General features: G+C 36.2%; 1 protein-coding gene across 3 annotated transcripts in view; it reads left to right on the forward strand.

The window, feature by feature from the left end:
• The window catches only part of EML5 (EMAP like 5), a 177,834-nt gene that overhangs the window by 90,876 nt on the left and 63,085 nt on the right, over nt 1–23,873 (forward strand). For all 3 annotated transcript variants that reach the window (XM_059182578.1, XM_059182580.1, XM_059182579.1), the window contains 5 exons: nt 203–303; nt 6,504–6,706; nt 7,320–7,431; nt 8,711–8,838; nt 14,794–14,935. In XM_059182578.1, coding sequence (XP_059038561.1) covers nt 203–303; nt 6,504–6,706; nt 7,320–7,431; nt 8,711–8,838; nt 14,794–14,935 — 686 coding nt within the window. The remainder of the gene's footprint in view (nt 1–202; nt 304–6,503; nt 6,707–7,319; nt 7,432–8,710; nt 8,839–14,793; nt 14,936–23,873) is intronic.

Raw genomic sequence — 23,873 nt, forward strand, 5'->3', positions numbered from 1 at the left:
TAAAGATTATGTTGAGAAGAATTAAATTAAAATTACGACAAAATAACAGATGTACAAATGCGTGATAATATAGCCCAAACCTGAGAGAGATGTAGGCAAAGGATTCAGTAGTGAAGTAATCACAATAGGGTATGGATTAGGCAAAAGATTATTATAGGAGAGATTTATCTTTAGAGTTAAAACATTTTGGTATTTTTTTCAGAGGAAGTAAAGATAAGATTTTTGTTGTAAAGATGAACCCCTACGTGCCTGATAAATTAATTACAGCTGGAATTAAACACGTGAAATTTTGGCGTAGAGCAGGTAAGGAAATGCTTCTTTTTTACTCTTTTGAAAGAAATTATTACTTTCAAAAGTGATTTAGCTAAGTGCAATGCAGTATCCTAGATTGGATCCTGGAACAGAAAGGAGACGTTAATGGAAAACAGGTGAAATGAATTCAGTTAATAGAAATGCATCAAACATGTTGGTTTCTTAGTCTGCAGTAATGTAGGTTGTTAACATTAGGGGGATTTGGGCAAGGAGTATACAAGAATACTCTCTTATCTTTTCATCTTTTATGAAAATCTAAAATTATCCAAAATATTTGTTTTTTCAAATGATTCATAACTGTCTTGATATATTTTAAACAAATGTACGATTGACTTTTTGTCTACAATAGTGACATTAATTTTGACTACATTAATGTAATATTCATATTTTCAAAAGGGTTTAACTTGGGTTAGCTTGGGTGGCTGGTCAGTTAAGTGGCTGCCTTCAACTTAGGTCATGGTCTTGGAATTGTGAGATTGAGGCCAGTGTTAGACTTCCTGCTCAGCAGGGAGTCTGCTTCTCCCTCCCCTTTCTGTGAACCCCTCCCCCACCCCTAAGCTCAAGGTATCTCTCTCTCTCTCAAATAAATAGAATTTTTTAAAAAGTGTTTAACTTATGAGATAAATCAAGTGATGTTCAGACTCCTTTCTTCTTCTGTTAAAGACATTTTTTAGTACAAACTGAAAACGAAAAATGCAAAAATTCTTTATATGCTATAAAATAATACAGAAAACAAAGGTTGTATAACTTCAGTCCATTGTAACTGTAAATTAGGTGCTGTGGAAGAAGTTAATATTTTAAAATAAAAAATGTCTCTTTTCTGAATAAAATAGTAGTACAGTTATAAATTCCACCAGTTTGATATCAAAGTCCCAGCATACTTAAAACTTGCAGATTAAATACACAAATATAGAAGAAGTAAAACATAAATAAGAAAAAGTTTTAGTAAAGAGATTTCTCAAGTTGAGGTTACTTTCAAATTCACGCTTGGATTTAATACTTTATCACAAACTCATCAAATCATAGTGTATATATGTTTACAAAGTAAAAGAGTATTTTCACATTTTTATTCCCATATATTTAATAAAATTTTGGAATACCTCATTTATTTAGAATTGCAAATACCGAGCAAGTAATGCTTATTATTTCTGTCTTGAAAAACAAAACAAAATCCTATGAATTTCTTTGAAATAAGAGACATAGAAGGTAAATAGTTTTAGAATGAAGAGATTTCTCTCTCAAATAAATAAATAAAATGTTTTTTTACAAAAAGGGCGCCTGGATGGCTCAGTTGGTTAAGCGACTGCCTTCAGCTCAGGTCATGATCCTGGAGTCCCGGGATCGAGTCCAACATAGGGATCCCAGCTCCACAGGGAATCTGCTTCTCCCTCTGACCTTCTCCTCGTCATGCTCTCTCTCACTGTCTCTCTCTCAAATAAATAAATAAAACGATTTAAAAAAAAAATGAATAGATTTGCAATTGAATGACTTTTTTCCTTAAGTTTGATTAGTCATATAGTAGACCTAAAACTGAACCATAAGGATAAATGTTAAAAGTTTGATGTGCCTTTCAACCTTCCTCACTTTTGGGGTTCTGATTCACAGAGTTCACTAGACAAGTGAGAAAATAAGTAACCACTTTATTAATCTGAGTAAGTGCTCAGATAAATGCATAACTTTATGTAAATTAGGTAAAGATGGCTAGAAGGGAGCATCTTACCTCCTGTCTCAGAACTAGGCTTTGAGAATTCCAACTCATAAATTATTAAGCTGACCTCTAAGAAATTTGAACTCTGTTCCATGGTTGGTATGGGCAGGCAGCCACTGAAAGTTTTTGAGTGCAGTGATGATGTGACCTGGTACAATAGGAATATGTTATGCTATGTCTATCAGAAAACCCAGTTGATAATTTAAATTGGCAGTGGCAAACTCTTTCTGTAAATGGTGAGACAGCAAATATTTTAGACTCCCCAGACCCAAGGGACATAATAAAAAAAAATTATGTAAATACTTAAGGAACAAGAGAGAAAACTCCTACCCTGCTTTCTACCCAGTTGCCATGAACTGGAGACATTGTATCCAAGATCAACTTGTTGCAGTGAAAGGGACTTGCGGATTGGGCTGGAGGAACCACAGTCATGCCCCAGTGACACACAGGTCCTACTGTGTTGTTCTCCCTTCCCACTTTGGGCAGCTAGCCAAAGTTAAGGCAACTCCTAAATAATTCTACTGCTAGGTACTTACTTAGCAGTTGCCATTTGCTACGTCTTCAACTTGCAGATCGCAACCAGCTTAGACCCTGGGCAGCTGCTAGTTGGCAGCCATTTGTCAGGAAGGCAGGCTCTAGGAGTGGAAAAGGAAACAGGCATGGCTTCTGTAGCTCACAGTGCTAACCTGTACGCTCTGTACAAAAACCGTGGCAGGACCTGGCCCACAGCCTGTAGGTTGTCTCTCCTACTCCAGATAGACTATGCTCTAGTGAAAGCCAGTCCCTTCACTTGTGTACTAGATCCTTTCTCTTCTCATCTACTCAAGAGCATCAGTCCAGTGCTTCTTCCCTTCCTCCCCTACCTACATCACTGCTTTTCCCTCTTTATTTCACTCTGCATACAAGTATGGGGTTATTTCTCCATCTTAAATAAAACCAGATGAACCCCCCCCCTTCAGCTCTACCCTCAAGCTGCTAATCAGTTTCTTATATACCTACTATAATACCTTTAGACTGTTTACATGTTCATTTTACAATGTGTTTTCTCCTTCTTTTGAGAGAAATCTAAACCTGTTAGGGTTTTTTTCCCCCCTTTCCACTCTACTTAGTTACCCTAACAAGTTCATGAACTACTCTGGCTGCTACATTAAGAAAAGACAGGGGTGTCTGGGTGGCTCAGTCAGTTAAGCATCTGACTCTTGATTTCAGCTTGGGTCATGATCTCTGGGTCATGAGATCAAGCCTCATGTCAGGCTTTGTACTCAGGGTCTGCTTAACATTTTCCCTCCCTCTCTTTGCCACTTCCCCTGTTCATCATGCTCTATTGCTTTCTAAAGTAAATAAATAAAATCTTAAAAAAAAAAAAAAAAAGGACCGTCTTCTGCATACATGTGGAATATGACCACTTTTCATCATCTTCCATGTTACCACTTTGGTCTATGCCACCGTTATCATTTGCCCCGATGGCTGAAATAGCCATCTAACTCTTTTCTTCCTTGCCATTCTCTGATTTACTCTCAAACCAGAAATCAGAATGAACATATTAATATATGATATGCCAGATTTTATTCCACTAACCACTTCCCATCACATGCAGAGTAAAAGTTAAATTCTTAAGATGGCCTATAACTGCCTTTGACCTCTGTGGCTTCATCTCCCATTACTTCCACCCTTATTTTCTTTGCTATACCATGCTGACCTCTGAAACTGTTCTTTGAAGTTTCTTTCACATTACTGTATTGGGGGCCCTTGCTGATCCCGCTGCCTCGAACAGGGAGCAGAGCAGGGAATTTTATTGTCTGTTTTGTTTGTAGCTCTACCCCAGTGCCTTGAATAGTGCCTGGTGCATGCATATATATATATCTATATATATATAGATATATATATATGAATAAATTCAATTGGGAAAAAATGGGCAAAAGATATCAATAGGTAATGAATGGCCAATAAAAATAGGAAAATATGACAAAGCTCATTAATAATCAAAGAAAGGCACATTAAAACAACAATAAAATTCAGTTGGGGGGCACCTGGGTAGCTCAGTTGTTAAGTGTCTGCCTTCGGCTTGGGTCATGATCCTGAGATTGAGCCCTACATTGGGATCCCTGCTTGGTGAGAAGCCTGCTTCTCCCTCTCCTACTCCCCCTGCTTGTGCTGCCTCTCTCACTGTTTCTCTGTGTGAAATAAATAAAATCTTTAAAAAAAAATTCAGTTGGTATTTCATATCCCCCAGTCTGACAATACCAAATGTTCCTGAAAGGTGGGAAACAAGATCTCCTTTTAATGGAAGTGTAAGTTGATGTATCAACTTTCTAGAACAGTTTGGCAACAGATGATACCTCTCATCTATATGCTTTCCTTTTTGCACATACCCTGTGGTCATTTCTAGGCACTCCTAGAGAATCTCTTGCATTTGTATAGAAGAGACCTTTATAGGAATATTTAAATCAGCATTGTTTTCAGTAGCAAATGCTTGGAAGCAACTTAAGTGCCCATTAATAGGAAAATGAATGGATTGTTAGGTTCATATAATGGAATGTTTATATAGTTATGAAAATGCATATTCTAGAGGTACAAATCAACATATATAAAATTCTATAGTGGATTATTAGTGATAAAAGCAAGTTGCAAAGGAATACAGTTGACCCTTGAATGACACAGGGAGTTTGGATGCTGACCCCCGGCATAGTAAAAAATCCACATATAACATTTTAAAAAATATTTTTATTTATTTGAGAGAGAGTGAGAGAACATGCACAAGCAGGGGAAGGGGCAAAGGTAGAGGGAGAAGCTGACTCCCTGCTGAGCAGGGAGCCTGACACTGAGCTCCATCCTAGTACCCTGGGATCATGACCTGAGCTGAAGGCAGATTAATCCACTGAGCCACCCGGGGGCCCCCAAAAATATGCATATAACTTTTGACTCCCCCAAATAATTCTAATAGCCTGCTGTTGACCCGAAGCCTTTCCAATGACATAGTCAGTTAACACACAATTTGTAAGCTATATGTATTATATAGTGTAATCTTACAATAAGGTAAAATATAGCAAAGAAAATATTAAATAGAAAATCACAAGGAAGAGAAAATACATTTAGAGTACTGTGTCTATTGAATAATGTGTAAAAGTGGACTTGTGTGCAGTTCAAACCAGTGGTGTTCAGGGTCAACTGTACATAAAATGGTATTTATAGAAAATCTTAAAACATGAAAAATATGACCTATTGCCTAAAAATTTACAAATAAGTAGTAAAATGTATTAAAGAATGCATGAAGGTAGTCAATAGCCCATTCACAATAGTAGAGGGTCAAGAAGGGAAATGGGATTGGCATCATGCTTTGGTTTTAGTAATTTTGTGTGCGTTCTTATATTATTTTTTTATATCTTTCTGTTTTCTTAAGTATGTCATAATAAAAATTTTGAAGAACAATCAGAAGTGCTGAGTATTGATCAAAGCTGATTTAGTATACATGTTTTTATCCAAAGAGCTGTGGCCTAAAAGCTGCCATGGTATGGCTGTCTTAGCCAGGCAAGTCGCTGATTGAGAGAACTTTATTTTTCTTTGAAAGTCTCCATACTATTACAGATTTAAACAATTACAGTAGGAAAGAAATTTTATTACTTTAGAATTTTATACATTTTAAAAATGGTACTTCTGGAAATACAAATCAAAACCACAATGAGATATCACCTCACACCAGTCAGAATGGCTAAAATCAACAAGTCAGGAAATGACAGATGCTGGCGAGGATGCGGAGAAAGGGGAACCCTCCTACACTGTTGGTGGGAATGCAAGCTGGTGCAGCCACTCTGGAAAACAGCATGGAGGTTCCTCAAAATGTTGAAAATAGAACTGCCCTATGACCCAGCAATTGCACTATTGGGTATTTACCCTAAAGATACAAATGTAGTGATCCAAAGGGGCACATGCACTCGAATGTTTATAGCAGCAATGTCCACAATAGCCAAACTATGGAAAGAACCTAGATGTCCATCAACAGATGAATGGATCAAGAAGATGTGGTATATATACACAATGGAATACTATGCAGCCATCAAAGGAAATGAAATCTTGCCATTTGCGACAACATGGATGGAACTAGAGCGTATCATGCTTAGCGAAATAAGTCAAGCAGAGAAAGACAACTATCATATGATCTCCCTGATATGAGGAAGTGGTGATGCAACATGGGGGCTTAAGTGGGTAGGAGAAGAATAAATGAAACAAGATGGGATTGGGAGGGAGACAAACCATAAGTGACTCTTAATCTCACAAAACAAACTGAGGGTTGCTGGGGGGAGGGGGTTTGGGAGAAGGGGGTGGGATTATGGACATTGGGGAGGGTATGTGCTTTGGTGAGTGCTGTGAAGTGTGTAAACCTGGTGATTCACAGACCTGTACCCCTGGGGATAAAAATATATGTTTATAAAAAATAAAAAATTTTAAAAAAAATGGTACTTCTGTGATATTTTTCATGAACCAGGAGGAGGACTGATTGGAAGAAAAGGCTATGTAGGCACACTGGGGAAAAATGACACAATGATGTGTGCAGTGTATGGATGGACAGAAGAGATGGCTTTTTCTGGAACATCCACAGGAGACGTGTGTATCTGGAGAGATGTCTTTCTTGTGAAAACAGTTAAAGCACATGATGGGCCAGTGTTTAGTATGCATGCATTGGAAAAAGTAAGTATTCTATAGATATTTTTAAGTTAAATGTAATTTGATCATGGATTGTAGAGCATTTTCACAAGTAAAGGAATATTGTCTTTCTGCTAAGCAGAGCCACTCATTAATAATCTGTGAACCAGAGTCTTCCTACCTTCTTTTATTCCTTTTTCAAACTCCTGAACACACTGAAATGGGTCTGCCTTGGGAAAAAAAAAAAGTTTAACTTAATATTTATTAATTCTTTCTATGAGTCAGCAATTATTTAACCATATTATCACCATATCCTGTGATCCTCTGTTTATATGAAGGATGGGATTATAAAGCCTCCAAGAGAAAATATGTATCTTGTTGAAAGTGTTAGAACTACCTTATGGTTACAGATTACAAACCTTGTTCTTAAAGTTCTGTCCTAAAAGTAGATTGTTCAGTGTAAATATTGTTCCTGTAAATATTTTTGCAGATTCCTTGCTAATATATAAAAAACACAATTGATTTTTATGCTAATTTGCTCACAAGCTATAACTTTTAGCTGTTAATGTTCTTTCCTCTAGAATTTTTCAACATAAGGAAGATTCTTATTTTTAGAAATATTTAGATCTTTATTAACTTGAAGATTTTACTTTCAAAGGGATTTGTAACTGGAGGAAAAGATGGTGTAGTAGCTCTTTGGGATGACTCCTTTGAAAGATGTCTCAAGACCTATGCTATCAAAAGAGCTGCTTTGGCACCAGGATCTAAAGGTGATTTGAGGGGTGCCTGGGTGGCTCAGTCGGTTAAGCATCTTCCTTCAGCTCAGGTCATGATCCCAGAGTACTGGGATCATGACCCACATCGGGCTCTCAGCTCAGTGGGAAGTCGGCTCCTCCTCCTTCCTCTGCCTGCTGCTCTGCCTGCTTATGCTCTCTTCTTCTCTCTCTGTCAAATAAATAAAATCTTCAAAAAAATAATAAATAAAGATGATTTTAAATTTAATTCCCTTTGTAGGATAAGCTATTAATTACTCATTAACGTATATGGTCCCTGAGGTGGAGAACATGGAATACATTTTTCCTTCTTTACTGGATAGACATCAGAATTTGATGGGAGAAGCCATTTAACTAGAGCCCAATTCTTGCTGTCCTTTCAAAAATCTATTTTCTTTGATAAAGATGGCAAAATATTAACAAAGCACAAGATTATTCATGGTAATTTTGATCATTTTTAATGTTTCAGAGAAAATTGACACATGAGCATCACACTTACCACCAGTCAAGAATTTGTTTTTAAGCTTGGCATTTTGTTTCACATTCGTGTTTTGTTGACCTTTCCTGTCTCTCCTTGCATGCCCTTCCTTTTACCCTCTCATCAATGTGTTAAGGTACTACATCACATTCTCTGTAACCTCCAGGCCTTTCTGTATGCTATTACTTGGCCTAAAATTTGCCTTTTCTCCTCCCTCTTGCCTCTTCCAATTACCTGACCACAGACTCATTTTCAGATCTCAATAAGGTGATTTCTTCCACTTCCATCTCCCTTCTACCCCTCAAGAAAGGGAAAATTCCCTTACAATTGCCCTGTTTCAATACACTCCTCACAGAGGGTCTATTTTCTTCATTGTATGCTCTGTAAGAGCAGGAGCTGGCTATGTTTACCAGTTACCTCTCTGAAGCCTTCCTAGGACACAGTCTACATAAATGAATCAATCTTAAGTTGAATTAAAATTACTAACCAGAATATTGTAGGTGCTCAAAGAAGGTAAGGAGGTGAATGGAGAGGGGCAAATACCTAAATATAAGAGGAAAAGAAACAGTCAACAGAACAGTAGTAAAAGATCTGGGATAATAGGGATTTGTAGTATGTAGAGATTAGCAAATTGAGTGGTTTGGGAAACTGCAGTGCATTTATTAGAATATTTAAAATACAGGGGAAAGCAACCTGGTAATATGATTTTAATTGTCAAAAGAGCATCATTGGCAATATATACATCTTTGTGTTCTAGTAACTTTATACCTAGAAGAATATCTTCATTTAACATTTCAGGTCTTCTCTTGGAAGATAACCCATCTATACGTGCCATATCATTAGGACATGGTCATATTTTAGTTGGCACAAAGAATGGTGAAATACTAGAAGTGGATAAAAGTGGCCCAATAACACTTCTGGTCCAGGTAATTTGAAAAGATAATATATGTTTTTTTCTTTGTATGCAATTGATTTAATACCTAGGAGCCAAAATAAATAGTAGTGGAAAATAATGTTAAATTAATTAGGGAAATATTTGATAATACATACCAATAATTTTTAATTTAATTATAGGTTGAGTAGATACCAGTAAATAAATACTCATGTTATCATGTGGAGTAACTGCCATTATTTTAAGTAATTTCTTATTGTAAAAGAAAAAACCAATGAAAAGAAAAAACAGTTGTAATTAATTAAACCAAGTCACTTTATTTCATATTTATTTTTATTTCTTTGAAGTATATTTGTTGAATGTCAGGCAGTTGTTTTTATTTGAAAGTCTTTATTTTCATTAAGTTTCTAACTTAAAGAATAAATGAACATAAGCTAAAAATTTTATTGCTGAAAACATTTGTCAGTGAAAATGTTAATATTAAAAATCTAGCAATGTAAACTTTTGTATGGTAGAAATATAAAATGAAGGAGCAGGATCAGATGATCCTTAACATTTTTATCAGGAATGCTGTATTAAGTTTTTAGTTGTACATTTCCTATATGTATTGTTTTTCTGAAAGTAGGAAGACAAATCAATAGCATAGAACACAGCAAATGAGGTAGGATCTACCCTACTGAAAATCAGTCCTGCAACTCTATATAGTAAAACCAATTTTGAGCTTACCTTTTATTCTGAAAAAGAATTATGTTCTTTCTTATTACAGACATTTCTTCTCCAACCCCACTTTCCTCCCACCTCACTTCTGTTAAAACAACAGGGAGCACACATAGACAAGAACACTGCACATACTTTAATGTTAATTTAAAATCCTAATGTAATGTGCCAAGAGGAATTCGTAAGCAAATAACAAAACATTGTATATTTATTGTCCAAACTTTATGTCTTACTCTTGAATTTCAGTCACATAATATTCCTTTGAAATAAAAAGATGATGGAGTCATCGTGTTTAACATGTTTATGATCTCTTAGAAAATATCAGTACAAGTATACTTTTACAGATGAATCTATGGACAGAACTTTTCAAAAACACAGGCAATTTTATAATTGTAAGAAAAGGTTTGAAGTGATAAATGACATCCTATTATTTTTTATGTTTATTATAGTGTGTAAGATTTTAAATATCTGTTGTTTCTCTCCTAAATATCAGAAACAAGACAAGGATACCATTCTGACCATTATTGTCCAAAATTGTGTGTGATGTCTTAGCCAATTCAGAAAAACATTATGAAGTGTAAGCACTGGAAACAAATGGATAAGACTGTCAGTATTTGCAGATATTATAATCCTATATCTTGGGTATTCCAGAGAATAAACTGAAAAGTCATGAGAACAAATTGGGGAGTCCTGTAAAGTGAGATTCAGAATCAACATGTAAAAATCAATAGCATTTCTTCAAATCAGCAATAATCAGTTAGAAAATATGGTACAAAATTGGTAGAAGATATGGTACAAAAAACCAAAAATTTTTGAAGAAATGAAAAAGAAAACTATACAATAACCAGGAAAAATATGCAAGATCAGTGTTAAGAAAACTATAAAGTTTTACTAAAGATCTAAAAGATCTAAATAACTTATAAATTTCATATGATCATAAACCAAATCCAAATGAAATTTTTCAGAAATTCTGGGAAGAGTTTTTAAAAATCATCTAGAAAAAAAAAACCAAAATAGTACAGAAATTGTTGAGAAACTTCATGCTAGAAATGAGATAATATAAAACTATAATAATTAAAAGTTTAGGGGCACATGGGTGACTCAGTGGGTTAAAGCCTCTGCCTTCAGCTCAGGTCATGATCTCAGGCGCCTGGGATCAAACCCTGCATCGGGCTCTCTGCTCAGCGGGGAGCCTGCTTCCCCCTCTCTCTGCCTGCCTCTCTGCCTACTTGTGACCTTTCTCTCTGTCAAATGAATAAATAAAATCTTTTAAAAAAATAAAAATAAATAAAATTTTTAAAAAGTGTAGAGACATACAGGGAAATAAAAATCAAAACCACAATAAGATAGATGTCACATCCCACCTGTCAGAATGGCCAAAATAAAAAACTCAAGAAACAAGCATTGGTAAGGATGTGGAATAAAAGGAACACTTGTGCACTATTGGCAGGAATACAAGCTGGGACAGCCACTCTGGAAAGCAGCATGGAGGTTCCTCAAAAAATTAAAACTAGAACTACCCCGTGATTCAGTAATCACACTACAGGGTATTTAACTTAAGAATGCAAAAACACTAATTTGAAGAGGTACATGTACCCTATGTTTATTGCAGCATTATTTGCAGTATCCAAATTGTGGAAGCAACCAAAGTATCCATCAATAGATGAATGTATAAAAAAGATGTATATAGATACATATACACACACGCCTGCCGACTATTATTCAGCCATAAAAAAGAATGAAATCTAGGCACACCTAGGTGGCTCAGTAGTTTAACCTCTGCCTTTGGCTCAGGTCATGATTCAGGGTCCTGGGATGGAGCTCTGCATCAGGCTCCCTGCTCAGCAGAAACCCTGCTTCTCCTTCTCCCACTCCCGCTGCTTGTGTTCCTTCTCTTGCTGTGTCTCTCTCTGTCAAATAAATAAAATCTTAAAAAAAAAAAAAAATCTTGCCATTTGCTAGATGGCAACATGGATAGAGCTAGAGAGTATAATGCTAAGCAAAATAAACCAATCAAAGAAAGACAAATACCATCTGATTTCATTCACGTGTGGCATTTAAAAAACAAAACAAATGAACAAAGTGTGGGGGAGAGACCAAAAACCAGACCTTAACTATAGAGAACAAACTGATGGTTACCAGAGGGGATATGGTTGGAAGATGGGTGGTATAGATGAAGAGGATTAAGAATACACTTATCAGGGACGCCTGGGTGGCTCAGTTGGTTAAGCAGCTGCCTTCGGCTCAGGTCATGATCCCATCGTCCTGGGATCGAGTCCCACATCGGGCTCCTTGCTCAGCAGGGAGCCTGCTTCTCCCTCTGCCTCTGCCTGCCATTCTGTCTGCCTGTGCTCGCTCTCTCCCCCCCTCTCTCTCTGATAAAAATAAATAAAAAACCTTAAAAAAAAAAAAAAAGAATACACTTATCAGAACGCCTGGGTGGCTCAGTGGGTTAAGCCACTTCCTTCGGCTCAGGTCATGATCCCAGGGTCCTGGGATCCAGCCCCACATCAGGCTTCTTGCTCAGCAGGGAGCCTGCCTCTCTCTTCACCTCCGCCTGCCTCTCTGCTGCGCTTGTGTGCTTTCTCTCTCTCTGACAAATAAATAAATAAAATCTTTGGAAAAAAAGAAAAGAATACACTTATCTTGGTGAGTGAGCACTGAGTACTATATGGAATTGCTGAATCACTCTATTGTACACCTGAAACTGACACTGTATGATTATCTACACTGGAATGAAAAAAGTATGTAGATGTATGCACACAACAGAAGTACATTCAGATGTATTAAGAAAAAACATGTACAGTAGTCTTTGTAGTAGAATCCTCTGGATCAGTTTGGAGAGTGGCATCTCTTTTTTTTTTTTTTTTTTTTTTTTTTTTTGAGAGTGGCATCTCTTAACAATATTAAATTATATCAGTGAACATGGGATCTCTCTTTTTTTTTTAGATCTTTAACTTTTTTCAATAGTTTTATAGTTCACAATATAGAGATCTCACAGTTTTGTTTTTTTAAATAACAGACCTCATTTATTCTAATAATTTTTTAGTAGATTTTTCAGATTTTCTCAACATAAGATCATAAGAGCTGTAAATATTGTTTTACTATTCCCTTTCCAATCAGAATGCCTATTACTTCTTTTTCTTGCCTAATTATCCTGGCTGGAATCTTCAGTACAATGTAGCCTGGAAGTAATGAGAACATCCTTGTCTTGTTTCTAATTTTAGGGAGGGAGCATCCAATATTTTACCATTATGTTTAAGTAATCTCTACACCCCAGATGAGGCTTGAAGTCACGATTCCTTATCATAATGCTAACTGGATTTTTCATAGATGTTCTTTATCAGATTGAAGAATTACTCTTCTGTTCCTAGTTTGATGCTAGTCTGTATCAGGAAACAGTATGTCCTTTGTCAAATGCTTTTTCTTTGTCTATTGAGAGATGATCATATGGTTTTTGTTTTATTCTATTGATAAAGATATTACAATAATTGGTTTTCAGCTTTTAAACCAACCTTGCATTCCTGGGATAAACCCCAGTTGGTTGTGGTGTATGATTGTTTTTGTATGTGTTGGATTCCGTTTGCTACTTTTGAGGATTTTAGCATCCACATACTGTATATAAGGGATAATTGGTCTATAGTTTCTTTGTGATGTCTGTCTGATTTTGCTATCAGACTCCTTGGCTCCATAAAATGATTCGGGAAGTGTTCTCTCCTCTTTGATAGTCTTTTTCCCTGGCTATACCCAGCCACTAAGTCCATTACAATCCTGGCTGATTGCTCTGCTGTTCTCAAAATTTGCCCCAGAGCATAAATTGCCCAACAGATCAAACTGATCAAATTCAGGCTCCCTAAAATGGACATCCATTCCCTAGATTAATGTTTGAGATTTATTTTGACTTGAAGCATTCTCCCCTGAGATTAACCTGGTTCTGTTGGACAAACTCACTGGCCTTCTATTTAGCTTATATAAATAATACCAGTACCAGTACCAGTTACCTCCAAGTACCTTTCATCATAACCTTCATTGTTTTCAAAAGCATCTTTAGGCTTAAACTTTCCTACACTATGTAATAATGTAGTCATTTCATTTGAGAAGAGATTAGGAGCTGTTTTACTGCTTGGCTTCTTCCTTCAGGCACAATCTCTGATCCAAGGCTCTGGAGTTGAGGGTGAGAGCAATGGAGTGCTCCTTTTTGAGTGTCCCTTGCTTTAGAAGCTGAGTGCTCAGTTTAGGGTGGGAATAGTGGGGAGTAGTAGCCTTAGGTCTTCTTGGATTGTATTAAAGCCCCTGTATTCTTAGTGGCATGACTCCCAGTGTAGAGCCTCCATCTCAGAATAAGGGGGTTCATCGAGGATTTAACCTCTAGCAGGTAGCTGGGGGCAAGATGAAATGCCAGTCATCTGCTCCTTCTGAGAAGATAGCCCAATAGATTAGGGGGTAGGGAAAGAGAGTGCCCTTACTCTGTGTTCTTGGTTATGTCCGGCTGGTGTGGACTTTTCAAGTCGGTGAGTTGGAAAGAGGCAGGAAAGGAGTGGGTTTCAGTTAAAATATTGCTCTTACCATTGTTCTTACCAGATTTTAGCAGATTTTTTGAATAAATATTTCTTTTGTCATACATAACTCCCTGGAACCATTTCCAGAGACCTTAAATTTTTTTTTTTTTTAAATTTCATCAGTTTGACTGGGGAGTAGGTCTACAGCACTCCTTACTCTTGAATGCACGGAGTTCCTCCTGTATGGCGATTTTTAACATTCCAAGGCAGCCAATTCCTAATCTCTCCACTCAGTGAAATTTTAGGATTTTTTTTTTTTTTTTTTTTAAAGATTTTTATTTATTTATTTGACAGAGAGAGATCACAAGCAGACAGAGAGGCAGGCAGAGAGAGAGAGAGGAGGAAGCAGGCTCCCGCTGAGCAGAGAGCCCGATGCGGGACTCGATCCCAGGACCCTGAGATCATGACCTGAGCTGAAGGCAGCGGCTTAACCCACTGAGCCACCCAGGCGCCCCAAATTTTAGGATTTTTAAACTAATTTTGATACTAACTTGATTATGTTGATTATATTGTAATTGTGTAATTGTGAATTAATTGTAATTGTATCAACAAAAGCATTTTAAGGTATAGTCCAAAGATAAAGAGAAAAGTTTTATTAGATTACTATAGTATTTATTATCCTATCATTATATATTATCAGTTGTTGTCTGTAGTTTTCTTCTAAATACACATATATTTAGGTTAAATTGATCTGAACTGTGTTCTCTTTGTAGGGACACATGGAAGGAGAGGTGTGGGGTTTGGCTACACATCCTTATCTGCCCATCTGTGCTACTGTAAGTGATGATAAAACCTTAAGAATATGGGATCTCTCTCCTAGTCATTGTATGTTGGCTGTCCGGAAACTGAAAAAGGGTAAGAGGCTCTCAGGCTTGAATATAGAATAAGTTGTCACAATTTCCCAACCCTCATAAATGTAAGAAAGCAATAGTAGGTATATAAAAAAGACTTTTAATATTTATTCCATGTATACTTACTCATGATGATATATAAAGAAAATTAATTATACCCAATCTTTGCTTTATGGCACCTCCTCTGATCATACCTATCCTGAGCCAGTTTGCAGTGTTATGTTGGAAAAGAAAAAATACAGGAATGTAGGAAGAAAACAGAAGCTAAATTTTCCACCCTTTATGACTAAGAAAAAAGGGCTTAATTTAAAAAGAGGTAGCAGAATTGAAGGGAGAACATTTTAGGGTGAAACAGAACTGAGCACATTTGTAAGTATCAAATGAAGCTAGCCTGTCCATATAGAGAGGTAAGAGGTGCCATTTTTAGAGCAAAGCAGATATTATTAACCTAGGGCAATTAAGGATGTACAGATAACTTTGAATTTCTTAACTGGTAGGGAATGTTATTTTATAGCATGGAGGCATTGTAGGAGGAGCTCTTGTTGAAAAGTTTGGAAATTGTGACTAAGAAGTGAGAATCAGCAGATGAAGGAAAGGATTGTCAGGCCATAATAAGGGCCAAGTTGAACTTAGGTAACATGAATTTGTAATTTATTTTTATTTCCATCTATTGACTTAAAAGTTAGGGTCTGTTCTCTTTTTTTAGTGTTACTATATTTAATATTTATACTTAACTAAAAATCTAAAATTAATCACAACCTCTAGAATAATTGAACCCCAGTCACTGCCCCTTCTCTTTCTCTGTCTCTCTCTTGAGTTATGGATGTTTCATTCTTTGGTGGGTTTTTCTCCCTGAGAACTAGAAAAGATTACCAAATATTATCTCAGTGGTTCTGTATTGAATTTTCCAAATGAAGGTTTACAGTAAAATCACAAAACCACAGTCATACCTTTGTCGACACAGGAAATCATGGTACCAAATATTCTTTTCTTCACAAGGCTATCGGAAATCCTTATCAGTCAAATTTGAACATACTTGCTTTTAATACCCCTCAGATTTTTTTTGTTTGTTTAACTTACTTTCTTTTTTTAATTGAAGTATAATTGACATACAGTATATCAGTTTCAGGTATACAGCATAATGATCTAATATTTGTATATATTGTGAAATATATTATAAAATATATTGTGATCATTACAGTAAATCTAATTAACATCCATTGTCATACATAGTTACAAAATGTTTTTTTATGATGAGAACTTTTTTTATCTACTTTATTTTTTTATTTTATTTATTTATTTTTTTGAAGATTTTATTTCTTTGACAGAGAGAAAGATCACAAGTTGGCCGAGAGACAGGCAGAGAGAGGGGGAAGCAAGCTCCCTGCTAAGCAGAGAGCCATATGCAGGGCTCGATTCCAGGACCCTGTGATCATGACCTGAGTCGAATGCAGAGGCTTAACCCACTTAGCCACACAGGTGCCCCAATGATGAGAACTTTTAAGATCTCCTTTTTTAACAACTTTCAAATGCACAATACAGTTTATTAACTATGGTCATCATGATGTACATTATATCCCCATGACTTACTGATTTTATAACTGGACGTTTTACCTTTTGACCCTCTATACCCACTTGGCCCACCTGCCAGTAGCAACCACTAATCTTGTTCTTTGTATCTATAAGCTTGGGGTGTGTGTGTGTGTGTGTGTGTTTGGTTTTTGTTTTTGTTTTTGTTTTTAGATCCCACATATCAGATGGTATGGTATTTGGCAAATTGTCATTCATCTTTATGACTGAATAATATTCTGTCGTGTGTGTGTTTACACACCATTTTCTTTATCCATTTTTACCATCATTGGGCACTTAAGATTGTTTCTGTATCTTGATTATTGTAAATAATGATGCAATAAACATGGGGGTACATACACCTTTTTTTGAATAAGTGTTTTCATTTTCTTCAGATAAGTACCCAGGAGTGGAATTGCTGCATTATGTGGTAGTTCTGTCTTTAATTTTTTTAAAGAATTTTTAAACTGGCAACTGGGTATTATTATTTAAGGCAGTCAGTGTTTACTTAGGTTTATCTATGCTTATACATTTCTTTGTTCCTATTTTCTTCTTGTATCTCAGATATTTTTTCTTTTATCATTTTTTTATCTAAAATACAGTCTTAGGGACACCTGGGTAGCTCAGTGGGTTAAAGCCTCTGCCTTCAGCTCAGGTCATGATCCCAGGGTCTTGGAATTGAGCCCTGCATCAGGCTCCCTGCTCAGTGGGGGCCTGCTTCCCCCCCCACCTTCTGCCTGACTCTCTGCCTACTTGTGATCTCTATCAAATAAATAAATAAAATCTTAAGGAAAAAAAAATACGGTCTTGGAGTTTCTTTAATAAAGACTTCTTTATCTGAACCAGCGGCATTCCAAGTGTTCTGTTGCACCAGCAAAAGTATCACTGACATTGTAATTCATCTTTTTTTAAAAGATTGTTTTATTTTGAGAAAGAGTGCATGTGCTCATGCACACATAGGGGGAGGGGCAGAGAGAGAATCCTCAAGCAGACTCCCTGCTGAGCACATAGCCCGATATGGGGTTCCATCCCAGGATGCTGAAATCATGACCTGAGCAAAAACCAGGAGTTGGCCACTTTTGACTGAGCTACCCAGGCACCCCTGACATTGCAGTTCTTAAAAAGCAAGCTTATTTTTTTGTTGTTAATGCATAGTTCACACACAATGTTAAATTAGTTATGGATACACAACGTAGCAATTCAACTTCTCTATACATTATGCTGTGCTACTGCAATGTACTACCATCTATCACTATACAAGACTATTACAGTAGTATTGACTATATTCCATATGCTTTTATCCCTGTGACTTACTCATTCCATAACTGGAAGCTTGTACTTCCCACTCTCCCTAAAAAGCAAACTGATTTTTATTCGGCTTTATTATTATTGTTTTAAAATTTTTGATAAGATGGTGCTTTGCCACTCTGGGTGAATTATTACCACCTCCCTCTCTGCCTTTGGTATACTATTACTGATTATGTTTTTGTTTTTTGTTTTTTTACTCTTATTCTTTAATGTTGATTTAACTGCTTCTGGAGTTCTGCTTGAGAGTTATTCCCCTCATTTCCTTTGTTCTCTTATTTTATTCTATAGTTCTGTAGTTTCATAACATTATCATGTATGGTGCTTCATTTTTAACTTATTCTGTTGAGGATTTGTTGTGCTTCCTCAATTTGTAGATTTATGTCTTGTATCAGACCTGGAAAAAATTATCTTTCAGTATTATTGGCTGCTCCTAGGAATAGATCTTCGTATTAGGTTATGGAGAAAAGACATAATTCTGTGTGTTTGTTTTTAAATATTCTCCTCTTTTATTTTTGTCACCATTGATTCAAAAGGAAAATAGTGAAGGGAACCCTCTTGCACTGTTGGTGGGACTGCAAACTGGTAGATCCACTGTGAAAAGCAGTATGGAGGTTCCTCAGTAGTTAGAACTACTCTGTGATCCAGCAATTGCACTACTAGGTATTTATCCAAAGAATACAAAAACCCTAATTCAATACATACAAAGTTTATAGCAACATTATAAATGATAGCCAAATTATAGTTGAAGTGTCTATCAACTAATTAGTAAATAAAGAATATGTAGTGTATATATATATACATACACACACACACACAATGGAATATTAGTCATAGGAAAAAAGGAATGAAATCTTGCCATTTGCAACAACATGGATGGAGCTAGGTATATTACACTAAGCAAAATAAGGCAGTCGGAAAGATAAATACCATATAATTCCATTTACATGGGGAGTTTAAGAAACAAATGAGCAAAGGGAAATAAAAAGAGAGAGGCAAACCCAGAAACAAGCTCTTAACTATAGAGAACGAACTGATGGAGAATGGAGGATCCAGAATGGAGGTGGGTGGGAGAATGGGTTAAATAGATGATGGGGATTAAGGAGTGCACTTGTTGTGATGAACACAGGAGTTACTATGTAAGTGTTGAATCACCATATTGTACACCTGAAACTAGTATTAGCTTGTTAATTGAAATTTAAATAAAAACCTTAAAAAAAGGAAAGTAGATGGATTTTTCTTAACTTCAAAGAGTTATGTGTGGTTTTATACTAGTTAACTACAAAATTACTGAAGTCCTAATGGTTTAAGTATTATGAAACAGAGCTATCTCCTTCAAACATTTAGTAACCAAATACTGTTTTCTTCAGCAAATAAATATACAACTATTACAATGCTAGGGCTTAACATTTTATAAAATTAGGTCATTATCGGGGCACCTGGATGGCCCAGTTAAGCCTTGATTTCAACTCAGGGTCCTGGGATTGAGCCCCATGTCAGGCTTCCTGCTGAACATGAAGTCTGCTTGAGGTTGCTCTCCTGACCCCACCCCCTGCTTGCTTACACTCACTCTCTCTCTAAAATACATCTTTAAAAAAAAGTCATTATAGTTAATGTAGATTGTCCTATGAAAATTTTGCCAAACAAATGATTTCATTATATGGTAACAAGTTATAGAATAACTGGAAGTATAAAAATGTAACATGAACTAATAATGTCTGTAATGTTAATGTCTATAAAGCAAATATTTTCTAAATATTGCTAACCTTTCACACTTTTCTGTGTAATGATGTATTAGAAGTTTCTGTTAGAAACCTGTACTCCCTGACTTTAGCTTTTAATTATAATCAAACCCCAATTTTTTCCCACCCCTTCCACAACTCTAATAACCACCAATCTATTCTTGGTATCTATGAGCTTGGGTTTTTGTTTTGTTTGAGATTCTGCATATAAAAGAGATGATAGAGTATTTGTCTGTCTCTGTCTGACTTATTTCACTTAGTTGATACCCTGAGGTCCATCCATGTTGTCAGAAATGGCAAGATTTCATTTGTTTTCATGGCTGAATTAAATTCCATTGTATACCATAATTTCTTTGTCCATTCATCCATCAGTGGACATTTAGATTATTACTTATCCTTACTATTGAATATGATGCAGCAATGAACATGGGAATGCATATATCCTTTTAAATTATTGGTTTTATTTTTTTCAGATAAATGCCCAGGAGTGGAATTGCTGCATTATATGGTAGTTCTATTTTTAATTTTTTGTGTTTGATAATAGCCATTCTAATAGATATGAGGTATATCCTACTGTGGTTTTGATTTGCATTTCCCAGATTATTAAAGATATCAGGCATCATTTCATGTACCTGTTGGCCATCTGTGGTCTTCTTTGGACAAATATCTATTCAGATCTTCTGCCCATTTTTAAATTGGATTGTTTGTTTTTTCACTATTGAGTTGTAGGAGTTCCTTATATATTTTGAATAATAGGCCCTAATCAGACAGATGATCTGCAGCTGTTTTCTCCCACTTGCTAGGTTGCCTTTTCATTGATTTCCTTTGCTGTCCAGAAACTTTTTAGCTTGGTATAGTCCCACTTGTTGATTTTTGCTTTTGCTGTGTTTGATTTTGGTGTTAGGTTTTTAAAAAATCAGCAAGACCTATGTCAAGAAGCATATCACCGCCCGTGTTTTCTTCTAGGAGTCTTATGGTTTCAGGTCTTACTTTTCTTTTAGGTTAACTTTTGTGAATGTAAGATAGTGGTCCAGTTTCATTCTTAGTGCATGTGCCCGTCCAGTTTTCCTAACACCATTTATTGAAGAGACCATCCTTTTTTTTCTCCATTGTATATTCTTGGCTTCTTTGTCTTAAATTATTTGACCTTATATTTCTGGATTTATTTCTGGGCTTTTATTCATTTCCTTTGATCTATGTGTTGTTTCTATGCCAGTATCATACTGTTTTAATTCCTGTAGCTTTATAATACAGTTTAAAATCAGGGATTGTGATGCCTCCAGTTTTGTCCATTCTCAAAAATTGCTTTGGCTACTCAGGGTCTTTTGTGGTTCCATACACACTTTAGGGGTGTTCTATTTCTGTGAAAAATACCATTGGAATTTTTTAAGTAGACTCCATGCCTAGCATGGTGCTTGAACTCACTACCCTGAGGTTGAGAGTTCCATGCTCTAGTAACTGAACCAGCCAGGCATCTCAATATCATTGGAATTTTGATAGGGATTGCATTGAATCTGTGTTTTGCTGTGGGTGATATGGACATTTTAACAATGTTAATTCTTCCAATCTGTGAGCACAGAATATCTCTTCATTTATTTTGTTGTCTTTAATTTCTTTCATTAATGTCTTAATAGGTTTCAATATATAGGTCTTTCACCTCCCTGGTTAAATTTATTCCTAGGTTGTTCTTTTTTTAATACAGTTATAAATGGGATTATTTTCTTAATTTCTTTCTTGTAGTTTGTTATAATTATAAAGAAATACAACAGATTATTGTGTATTGAGTTTGTAGCCTGCAACTTTACTGAATTTTATTCTGACAGTTTTTGAGGGAGTCAGAATTTCCTGTATGTGATGTGTCACCTGCAAATACTGACATTTTACTTTCTAATTTGGATGCCTTTTCTACACATACATAACACACACACACACACACACACACACACACACACACACACACACACACACACACACACACACACACACACACACACACACACACACACACACACACACACACACACACCCCCCCCCCCCCCCCCCCCTGCTGCCCTTCTCTTGCTGGGAATAAAAGTGGCAAGAGTAGACATCCTGGTATACTGTTCCTGATCTTAATTTTATGTTATTTTTTTTAAGATTTTACTTATTTATTTGACAGAGATCACAAGTAGGCGGGGGGCAGAGTGGGGGAGCAGGCTCCCTGCTGAGCAGACAGCCTGATGTGGGGCTCGATTCCAGGACCTTGAGATCATGACCTGAACCGAAGGCAGAGGCTTAGCTCACTGAGCCACCCAGGTGCCCCTTGTTCCTGATCTTAGAGGAAAACACGTCAGCCTTTTAGCATTGAGTATGATGTTAGTTGTGCGCTTGTTATAGGTGGCCTTTATTACATTGAGGTAGCCTCCTTCTATACCCACTTTGTTTAGAGTTTTTATTAGGAACCGATGTTTAATTTTGTCAAAGGCTTTTTCTGCATCTGATGAGATGATCATGATTTTTATCCTTTTTATTTTATTTTATTTTATTTTACTTTTTGAGAGAAAGAGGTTGTGAAAGGGCAGAAGAAGGGAGAGAATCTTATGGAGTTTGCCATGGGGCTCAATTTCACAACCCTGAGATCATGGCCTGAGCTGAAATCAAGAATTGGTTGGTTAACTGAGCCTCCCAGGCACTGCTGTCATTCATTTTGCAAATGGTAGTGTATCACTTTGACTGATGTGTATATGTTGAATCATCCTTACATCCTTGGAATAAATCCCACTTGATCATGCTGTATGTTCCTTTTAATGTATTACTGAATTCAGTTTGCTGACACTTTGTGGAGGATTTTTCCATCTGTGATCATCAAAGGTATTAACCTATAATTTTCTTTTTTGTGGCATCTTGGCTGATTTTGGTTTTAAGGTAATGTTGGCCTTGTGAAATATGTTTGGAAGATTTCTTCCCTCTTCTGTTTTTCAGAACAGTTTGAGAAGGATTGGTATTCTTCTTTAGGTATTTGGTAGAACTCACCAGTGAATCCATCTGCCTTTGAACTTTTATTCATTGGAAGATTTTTGATGACTGACTTAATCTCCTTGCTAGTAACCAGTCTATTCAGATTTTCTGTTTCATCATGATTTAGTTTGGCAGGTTGTATGTTTTTAGGAATTTATTTGCTTCTTCTGTATTGTCAGTTGTTGGCAAATACTTGTTCATAGTAGTCTTTTAGGATCCTTTCCTTGTTTTTTTAAAAATATATGTATATACTTTTATTAATTATTTTTATTAACATATAATATTATTTGCCCTGGGGTACAGATCTGTGAATCATCAGGCTTACATATTTCATAGCACTCACCATAGCACATACCCTCCCCAATGTCCATAGCCCAACCACCCTATCCATACCCCCCACCCCTCAGCAACCCTCAGTTTGTTTTGTGAGATTAAGAGATTATGGTTTGTCTCCCTCCTGATCCCATCTTGTTTCATTTATTCCTTCCCTACCCCCAAATCCCCGACTCTGCCTCTCAACTTCCTCATATCAGAGAGGATCCTTTCTATTCTGTGGTATCGGTTGTAACATTTCTTTCACTTCTGATTTTGAGTCATCTCTTTTTTCTTGGTGAGTCTAGCTGAAGGTTTGTCAATTTTATTTGTCTTCTCAAAGAACCAGCTCTTAGTTTCATTGATTTTTCTATTTTTTTATCTCTATTTATTTCTGTTCAAATCTTTATTTCCTTTTGTTTTTAAAAAAAGATTTTATTTATTTATTTGACAGAAAGAAGGATCACAAGAAAGCAGAGAGGCAGGCAGAGAGAGAGAAATGCAGGCTCCCTGCTGAGCAGAGAGCCCATGTGGGTCTCGATCCCAGGACCCTGAGATCACGACCCAAGCTGATGGCAGTGGCTTAACCCACTGAGTCACCCAGGCACCCCCTTTATTTCCTTTCTTCTATTAACTTTGGCCTTCAGTTCTTTTTTTTTTTTTTTTTCCTAGTTCCTTCAGGTATAAAGTTAGGTTGTTTAGTTCAGATTTTTTGTTTCTTTGCCTCTTGAGGTAGGCATTTATTACTATGAACTTACCTCTTAGAACTGTTTTACTCTTAGAAATTTTGGTAAGTTACATTTCCATTTTTGTTTATCTCAGTATTTTTTTAAATTTATCTTTTAAGTTTTTCTTTAACCCATTGGTGGTTTAGTAGCATGTCATTTAATCTCTGTGTTTTTGCAAATTTTCCAGTTTTCTTTATGTAATTAATTTCTAGTTTCATACTGTTCTGGTTGGAATAGATGCTTGATATGATTTTAGTCCTCCTAGACTTACTAATACTTGTTCTGTGGC

Source organism: Mustela lutreola, chromosome 7 (assembly GCF_030435805.1).
Source record: "Mustela lutreola isolate mMusLut2 chromosome 7, mMusLut2.pri, whole genome shotgun sequence".
Lineage (NCBI taxonomy): Eukaryota > Metazoa > Chordata > Mammalia > Carnivora > Mustelidae > Mustela > Mustela lutreola.